The 10000-nt window shown below is 34.8% G+C and overlaps 1 protein-coding gene across 1 annotated transcript in view; it reads right to left on the reverse strand.

Annotated features, from left to right (window-relative positions):
• Positions 1-10000, reverse strand: part of LOC130078543 (solute carrier family 45 member 4) — a 62744-nt gene that overhangs the window by 12595 nt on the left and 40149 nt on the right. The window contains 1 exon segment of the mRNA XM_056244081.1: positions 5532-5720. Coding sequence (XP_056100056.1) covers positions 5532-5720 — 189 coding nt within the window.

Raw genomic sequence — 10000 nt, forward strand, 5'->3', positions numbered from 1 at the left:
CTTTATTCACGAATGATTCTTCATTGCGGAGAGACGTGCTCTGCTCAATTTTGGATTATAAAAAGAAATCCACAGACTGACATTGAAGAAGGGACCTGATAGATACTTGGGGTGGACTTTTGATTTGGGCCAGTAGTAGAGAATCACCTAGAAACCACCCAGAACACCCTAGCAACGGCTGGAAATGCACTAAAAACTCCATAGAAACCACTTAGCAACATATTAGCATCTATGGTGCACAAATGAAATGAAATGATGAAATGAAATAATAATAAAAACATTTTATTTATTTAATTTTATTATTTATTTTTTTATTTAATTTGATTATTATTTAATTTTATTTAACTGTATTATTTTATTTATTTTTGATATATATATATATATATATATATATATATATACAAATTAAATGAAATGAAATAATGATTTTTTTTTATTTTTTTATTTGATTATTTAATTTATTTAATTTTATTATTATTTAATTTTAATTAATTTTATTATTTTATTTATTTTTGATATATATATATATATATATATATATATATATATATATACAAATTAAATGAAATGAAATAGACATTTTTTAAAATTATTTAATTTTATTATTTAATTTTTTAATTTAATTTTATTATTATTTAATTTTATTATTTTATTTATTTTTGTTATATATACACTACCGTTCAAAAGTTTTGGGTCGGTACGATTTTAAATACTTTTAAAATAATTCTCTTCTGCTAACCATGGCTGCGCTTATTTAATTAAAAATACAACAAAAATCAGTTATAGTATTAAATATTATTCCAGTGTAAATCAGCTGTTTTCTGTGTGAATATATAGTAAAGTGTAATTTATTCCTGTGATCAAAGCTGAATTTTCAGCATCACCAGTGTCAGTGTCTTCAGTGTCAAATGATCCTTCACAAATCAGTATAATATGAGGATTTGATGCTCAAGAAACATTTATTATTATTATCAATGTTGAAACAGTTGTTGGTCTGTCAGTTGTACAGTTTTTTTTTTTTTTTTTTGATTCTTTGATGAATAGGAAGTTCAAAAGAACAGCATTTGTTTGAAATAGAATCTTTTGTAACATTATAAATGTCTTTACTGTCCTTGATAAATAAAAGTATTGATTTCTTTCCTCCAAAAAATAAAAATAAAATTCTCACTGACACCAAACTTTTGAACGGTAGTGTATATATATATATATATATATATACAAATGAAATGAAATGAAATAATGACATTTTTTAAATTATTTTATTTGATTATTTAATTTTTTATTTAATTTAATTATTTTATTTATTTTTGTTATATATATATATATATATACAAATGAAATGAAATGAAATAATGACATTTTTTAAATTATTTTATTTGATTATTTAATTTTTTATTTAATTTTAATATTATTTAATTTTAATTAATTTTATTATTTTATTTATTTTTGTTATATATATATATATATATATATACAAATTAAATGAAATAAAAATTTTTTTTTTTTAATTATTTTATTTTATTATTTAATTTTATTTAATTTTATTATTATTTAATTTTATTTAATTTTATTATTTTATTTATTTTTGTTATATATATATATATATATATATATATATATATATATATAAATATATACAAATTAAATGAAATGATGAAATGAAATAATGAAAATAATAATAATAATAATACAACAAAAATAAATAAAATAATAAAATAAAATAATAATAAAATACAATTAAAAATCAAATAATTAAATAAAATACATTGAAATAATGTTAATTTCTTTCTAGTATTATTTTATACATAGTTGAAATTGTAAAAACATCTATTCTATGGACTGCGGAAGCTAACTGGACTCGTAGCTCTGTTATATCAGCGGTAGAGTGAGTGTTACGCTTTCCTCCTGACAATGCAGTCGGCGCGCAGCAACAGTGGAGACAGGAAGTTCTTCCAGATTGGCAATGAAAGGTAAAAAGGGGCACAACAGGAAACAGTTCCCTGTGAACTGGTTCCTAGTCCTTTCCCATGTCATAGAGACCGACGGAGTTCATGCTGACACACACACACACACACATACTGACAGATAGTCAAGAGAATATTGTACAAAAACAAGGTATTACATGTCTTTAAAAAAACAAAAGTGCATTCAGTGTTAGAGTGTCATGAAACCCCTGTTTCAGCACTGGTCGTGCACACCTCAGAGTTGGAAAAAGTCTAAAAAAATGGGCGTGTAAAGCTGTGGAAAAGAGGGAGTGTAGAGGGTGGGAAAAGGGGAGACAACAACCAATAATACACCTGCAACACACTCATTATACGACACACGAATATTAAAATTTGACCCTTGAAGAGAAAAAAACTGAGTTGAGGGTTAAAAATCTAATAACAAACTGCCAAAACGAGGGAGAAACGCGGTAGAACATTTAAAAGGTCTAATAATTATATTTTCATTACATTTACGAGCATTACAGTCTCTGAACAAATGATATACAGTTTATATATATCATATCGTCGTCGCGTTCATGATACAGCTGTATTAGTTTCTTAATTGCACATATATTTTATTTGAAGAAGAGCACTAGAGGATATCAAATATGTGTGTAAAAAGTCCGTATGTGAACGTTATTACCCGCGTTGCGAGCGTTGATGAAGTCATTCTGCGCTCTGCACAGAAACTGCTCGTTTAAATTCTCCTGTAATGCGATCGCATGCGTGATACAGCGCAGTGATGGGATTGGACGAGCTCTTCCGAGATTAACTCGAGGGTCAGCTGACGTAGAATCATGTCTGCAGCCAATCACACACTGCGAAGGCACGCTTCTGTCTCACATTTCGTGCCGTTGCCTCGACTTTGCTTTTCAACGCAAAAATAGCCACTTATTGATAGCATTTATGAGTGCTTTTAGTGTTTTCAGTGATATCTGTTCACATCTCAAAAAGATGTGTTTTGGGGTTTCATGATCCTTTAAGGCCAAGTATGTACAACATGTGTTAAGAATGCAAACATCATTTTGATTTGATGCTGAAGTTTGAATTATACTTGTATTGTCCCTGATAGGGAAATTTGCAATGGACTCAATAGCCAGCATTTCACCCAAACAAAACTTGATACGTTAAAAAATTACAGAAAACATTCATTCATATCACATAAAAATAAGTAGACGTCACTAATTTATGTTCAACAATCTCATTGATACCGGTACAAATGAGTTTTAAACCCGTTCTAGTTAGGTACAAGTTCTGTACTTTCTTCCAGATGATAAGAGTTCATAAGAGGGGTAAAGTACATGAGATGGGTCACTTAAAATCCTTTTAGCCTCATTTAACATGCATTGCTCATACGGAGTCTGAATACTACACTGTAAAAAAATAAGGTTACACTTTATTTTAAGGTGCCGTTGTTACACTGTAATTATACATTTAAGTACTGAGTAATATTAAGTACCTACATGTACTTACTAAAGGGTTAGGATTAGGGTTTGATTTGGTTTAGGGTTAGTTGCATGTAATTATGCATAATTTATAGTTATTACTATAGTAACTACATGTAACATATCAGTCCTTCCAGAAAAAGTACTGTAAAAATGAATAAACAAAATATAAAAAAATAAAGTGTGCTCCTGTTTTACAGCTTTTTGATGATGTTCACGTCGCGTAATTACGTCACTTCATAACGTTCTCATGGCAACGTGAAGCAAACGCAACATTTTTCAACTTTCTGCTAAGATATATGTGACTTTTTTGCAACGAAAATGCGAGGATTATGAAATCATGCAAGCCCCGCATATTTTAATCAGCCAAAGTCCGCATGTCCGCATTTCAAATCAGTGATTATGCACTAAATCATGCGATCGCATAATCACGTTTTTCTGGAGGGACTGACATATGTAACAATGACACTGTAAAATAAAGTGTTACCAAAAATAATTTCAGGATTTGTTATCTCAACTTTTTTTCTTTTGTCAAATCATAATTAATGTGGTTCAGATAACGTAATATTTTGAGATTCTGTTGATTAAACGAATCTCCTTCTTTGTATTAACTCAAATTTTTTATTTCAATGAACTCAAAATGTTAAAGGGGTCATATAATGCCATTTTTGTACAAGCTAATATGATTCTTTAGGGTCTAAATTAAAAGTTTGTAATATACTTTAATTAAAAATTCTCATTAGTATTGTAAGAAAACACTTATTTTACCTGGTCAAAAACAGCTCTGTTTTCAGCACGCCGTTTCAGTGCATATGCCTTTAAATGATCATGAGCTTTGCTGACTCCGCCCCTCTGTTCTGTGCATACACCGTTTGTAACACAATAACCATAACGCGTTGTTCAGTATAAACGTGGAATTATGAATTATATTGAGAACGTCATACATAGAAAACATGCCGTAATGTACCCTGAGTGTAAACCTTAGACGCATTCATTGTGAAGCGTGCAGCTAGCGATTTGCAAAGATTAATATATTAATATAAAGTTTAATAAAACGTTTCACTCACTTCCGTTCTTCTGGAGGTTCAGCAGGAACACGAATATCTGGTAGCAGCTACCGATCCATTTTTCATGAGCAGCAGCTTAGCAAATCCAGCTTTATACTGACCCTCGTTTATAAAGCAGTCTGGTGTGTGAAATGATTCGCGCAAACATGAACGCATTGACGTTGCTCGTGTGGAATATTCCCTTCGAAAACAAACTCAGCCACTGCGTCTTCAGCGGTTCGGATTTAGGAACATTAAAATGACTGTGTTCGTTATTACACCCAAGAACAGAACACCACAATCGCTTAGACGCCATTCTGCTCATAGACAGTGCTCCAGCATATCAACAATGACCGCGCCGGTCCGCGCCGCGCAGACTATGATTGACAGCTACCTCATGTGCGAGGGCGGGTCTGTGTTGAAACGCTCCCGTCAATCAACAATCGTGGGAGGGGCGTCCGACCGTGTGACGTCACAAAAACGAACGGCTTGATTTGAGGCAGGGGAAAACATATAAGGAGATTAAAACAAAAACACTGGATGGATTTTTATCATTATATGATGGTTGTGTACAGGCACTGCCAACACACATTTCAGTACAATCAACTTGTAAAAGTGCATGTACCATTATATGACCCCTTTAAGGCAACCAGGAAAACTTACTTTTTTTAAGTTAAACCAACAATTATTTTTTTACAGTGTAGGATAGTCTTTCAGTCCAATCATTTTCATCGAAGTTGGAACAATATATGGTGTACCTGTAGTACCACATGTTCCTGGATCAACATCTTTGCTGATCCTGGATCAACTTTCCAATCAACCAATCAGATTTGAGGGACAAGTTTACAGTTTATGTCAAGTTTAGGCTTAGAACCAGAGTGAAGTACTTAAACATCAGTGTTATTCACCTTTCATTACCCTCTGATTTCAGGGAAATGTTATGGGTAGGGTTAGGTTTAGGGGTAGGGATTGGGTAAGGACTACATTTTGGGACAGGAATGTTGATCCAGGACCATGTCTTACTTGGCAAAATCACGGTGACCGTTTCTGCTCACCTATGAGCGAGCCGTTGAGGAAGAGCGCGACGCCCAGCAGGACGCCCACACACAGGGCCAGGATGAAGGGTCTTCGGCGCCCCCAGCGCAGGGTACAGCGGTCGCTGGCCGAGCCGATCAGAGGAGTGAAGATCAGGCCCAGGATGGGGCTCAGGAACCACGTCAGGCTGTAGTACTGCTCCGGAAGACCTGAGGGCAATCACCACCACACATGATCAGCTTCTCTTTACGGTCCCGTGTTTTTGCTGTGAAACTAAGGGTGGTCGAGCCTTCCCTTGACAGTCTGTCCTTGAACGTCTACTAAACTAGCCAGTTTTAAATCGGCTCTTAAATCTTATTTGTTCTCTCTGGCTTTTGGTTAGATTAGATTAGTTAGTGGTGTGTGTTTTGTTTATTTGATTTTTTGTTTTGTTTAATGTGTTTATATTTCGTATGCTGTATGCTTTCGTTTCATATGCTCAATGTGTTATTGTGTTCATTGTGTTGTGTATAAGTGTTCAGCACTTGCTTTTAAATGTGCTATAGGAATACATTTTGACTTGGACATATGATGTCACTTCCTGTGCACGCAGCCCAGGGCTCACAAATATCTTGCAGTTTTGTGTTGCATATTATTATAATTATTCATATTGCTTTCAGAAAACAGATACAAGACCCATTATAAACCATTAAAACCCACTTTACAATGTAAAAACCCCCTAATATTCAATCTAACCAGATCGATGCTGATAATACTAATGCTCTTGCTAACATTATCCAATATTCAACATCCTCACCAACATATCAAGCATCTCTGAATTGCATATAAAATTTCCATCCATTTGGATTACACAGATTTAACATAACATACAAATAAATTTAATGCGATTTCATGTTTGACAGTCAAAGATAAAAACACTCAAGTTTCATTTATGTATATGGTAACTCATATTTTCTGGCACAGTGTGTCTTGATTTGACTATGTACTTACTGTAACATTATCCAATATTCAACATCCTCACCAACATATCAAGCATCTCCACTCGAATGATTTATGTATTTGGATTGCATATAATATATTTCAATCCACTTGGATTACACAGATTTAACAAAAACACACTAATAAACGTAATGTGATGCATGTTTGGGTTGACAGTCATTTATAAAATAAACTTGAGTGTTTGTATCTTTATGGTAGCTCATATTTTATGGCACAGATTGAGTGTCTGACCTCTTTGACCAGGTTTTGGGGTTGAAATTTTAGGTCGGGACGGCTCAAAATCAAAATTATGATCTTATGACCAGATTCAATAAGAAAATAAGATCAGACTATAAAGCAGATTGCTTGTAAGAGTAACAGGCTTTAAATGCTATTCAAATAACTCACACACACAGACTCACATGACTCGAATCATTAATAAGGCCGCTGTGGAAATCGTTATGTGGTTAATAATCCTCTAAAAGCCTGACAAACGCCCATCTAACCAATAAAAACACCCCTTCATTGTTCCCGGATCAGCAGAAGACTGGCCTATCAGTGCTGATCTAGACACTCATCAGGAAAACCTGAGAAGTTCATGCAAACAGAAGGGCAAAAAATAAATAAATGTCTCTGTTTTTTACTTGAATCATCTGAGTTATTAATATTCTATTATATGCCTAGTTAGTTAGATATACATATTATTGCATGAGTTAATGTTGATTTAATTTTATTGGTAGCAAACCGATTAAGAATTTATATAAATTAACTTATTCAACTGATGTAGTTGACAAAAGATGTTCTTTTCTATGTAAAAACTAAAGTTTTTTTTTTTTTTAATGAAAATTTATTTCATATACTGTAGGAAATACAGTTTCTTTTGGAACGTTAACTTACATTTAGAAGTGTAGAGATGCATTAAAAAATAAAAGGAAGGAAGGAAAAAGGAAAAGAAAAAGATGAGTAAAAAGAAGAAGTTCTTAATAAATAAATAAAATAATCAATAATTCAGTCAAGTGCTCACAGAAAAGATGAGTAAAAGGAAAAATAAACTATTAAAAAATAAAAATGAATAATATTATATAAAATATAATTCAGTCAAGTGCTCACAGAAAAGATGAGTAAAAGGAAAAATAAACTATTAAAAAATAAAAATGAATAATATTATATAAAATATAATTCAGTCAAGTGGTCACAGAAAAGATGAGTAAAAATAATACGTTTTTAAATACATAAAATAATCAATAAAATGTATAAGAAATAAGTCAGTCACGGAAAAGACGAGTAAAATAAAAAAGAAACTCTATGACACTTTCAAAGCAAGAAATATGATTATCGCACCTGCAAAGAATGACTCACCACTAAAGAAATATACATGAACAATAAACAGACGGTCTGTAATATCAGAGGTATCAGTAATATTATAATCTATCTTCAGGAGCATCATTAATGCCAGAAATGTGCATTTGCTGCTTCGTCTGTGTGCTCAATATTTGGAAAATGACATTTAAGCTCATTGTGTTACAGAACAGATCAGTATTTCCAAACCAATCCGTTGGCCACTAGAAGAGTATGTTTGTACATGTAAATGAGATCTTATGTCATAATTCCACACAGTTCCCACAATTCTGTGAAGAAAAATGAAAGAACGACTATAAAAGTCACGGATGCTGGGATAATGCCACTGCACCTGCGGACGTCCCATTGCAGGATCCGCAAAAAAACAAGAACAACTACAACAGCAACTCATGATCCTCTGGGAAAAACGTCCACTGGAGTCCTGAGAAGTTTTCCGAGTCTCTTATCAGAGTCAGGACCGGATGTGATGGGAGCTTGGGAACGCCGGGCCGGCTTCACCTCACAGTGCCACCGTCCACAGCCAGGCCACTTCCTCTTCCTCGCTGTTTCTAAAGATGCTTTTCATACATATATTTAGTCAGTAAAGCACACAAACACTGAGACGACGCACAAACACTAGATCTCAATCAGTCGGTAAGCAGGTTATTTGTTCCTTGACAAATATGTGGAGTAAACATCCAAACAGGACGTTTGAGAGATTTCAGTAAATAATCACAGGAGATTTTTTTGTTTCCCACCAGCCAGGTCAAAAATGGTGAACAATACTGAGAGCAGAATGAGTCAAACCAGAGGAAGTGCTTTCTAAACGAGAGAAACACACAAGTCACACTGTACCGAACTCTCACTGCAGTAAATCACAGTGAGACGCACTCTTCCGTCTCATTAATACAGAGAATCACACAAAACTCCCAGACGGAGAAACCAGTTCAAACCAGTTGGAGATCCAGGATAATCTGACCAACATCTAGAGCAGGTCCACCAGCAGAAGCCGTGAGAAACCAGCAACTACTGTTCCTTCCCCAGCAGAGACCAGTGACTGAGATGCTTCAGTTACACTACACTCCGGTTACACTACACTCCAGTTACACTACACTCCAGTTACACTACACTCCAGTTACACTACACTCCAGTTACACTACACTCCAGTTACACTACACTCCAGTTACACTACACTCCAGTTACACTACACTCCAGTTACACTACACTCCACACTCCAGTTACACTACACTCCACACTCCAGTTACACTACACTCCACACTCCAGTTACACTACACTCCACACTCCAGTTACACTACACTCCAGTTTTTACACTCCACACTCCAGTTACACTACACTCCACACTCCAGTTACACTACACTCCAGTTACACTACACTCCAGTTACACTACACTCCAGTTACACTACACTCCAGTTACACTACACTCCAGTTACACTACACTCCAGTTACACTCCACACTCCAGTTACACTACACTCCAGTTACACTCCACACTCCAGTTACACTCCACACTCCAGTTACACTACACTCCAGTTTTTACACTACACTCCAGTTACACTACACTCCAGTTACACTACACTCCAGTTACACTACACTCCACACTCCAGTTACACTACACTCCACACTCCAGTTACACTCCACACTCCAGTTACACTACACTCCAGTTACACTCCACACTCCAGTTACACTCCACACTCCAGTTACACTACACTCCAGTTACACTCCACACTCCAGTTACACTCCACACTCCAGTTACACTACACTCCAGTTACACTACACTCCAGTTACACTCCACACTCCAGTTACACTACACTCCAGTTACACTACACTCCAGTTACACTACACTCCAGTTACACTACACTCCAGTTACACTACACTCCAGTTACACTACACTCCAGTTACACTCCACACTCCAGTTACACTACACTCCAGTTACACTACACTCCAGTTTTTACACTACACTCCAGTTACACTACACTCCAGTTACACTACACTCCAGTTACACTACACTCCACACTCCAGTTACACTACACTCCACACTCCAGTTACACTCCACACTCCAGTTACACTACACTCCAGTTACACTCCACACTCCAGTTACACTCCACACTCCAGTTACACTACACTCCAGTTACACTCCACACTCCAGTTACACTA

This window comes from Rhinichthys klamathensis, unplaced genomic scaffold, assembly GCF_029890125.1.
Source record: "Rhinichthys klamathensis goyatoka isolate OS25496 unplaced genomic scaffold, OSU_Roscu_1.1 h1tg000906l_1, whole genome shotgun sequence".
Lineage (NCBI taxonomy): Eukaryota > Metazoa > Chordata > Actinopteri > Cypriniformes > Leuciscidae > Rhinichthys > Rhinichthys klamathensis.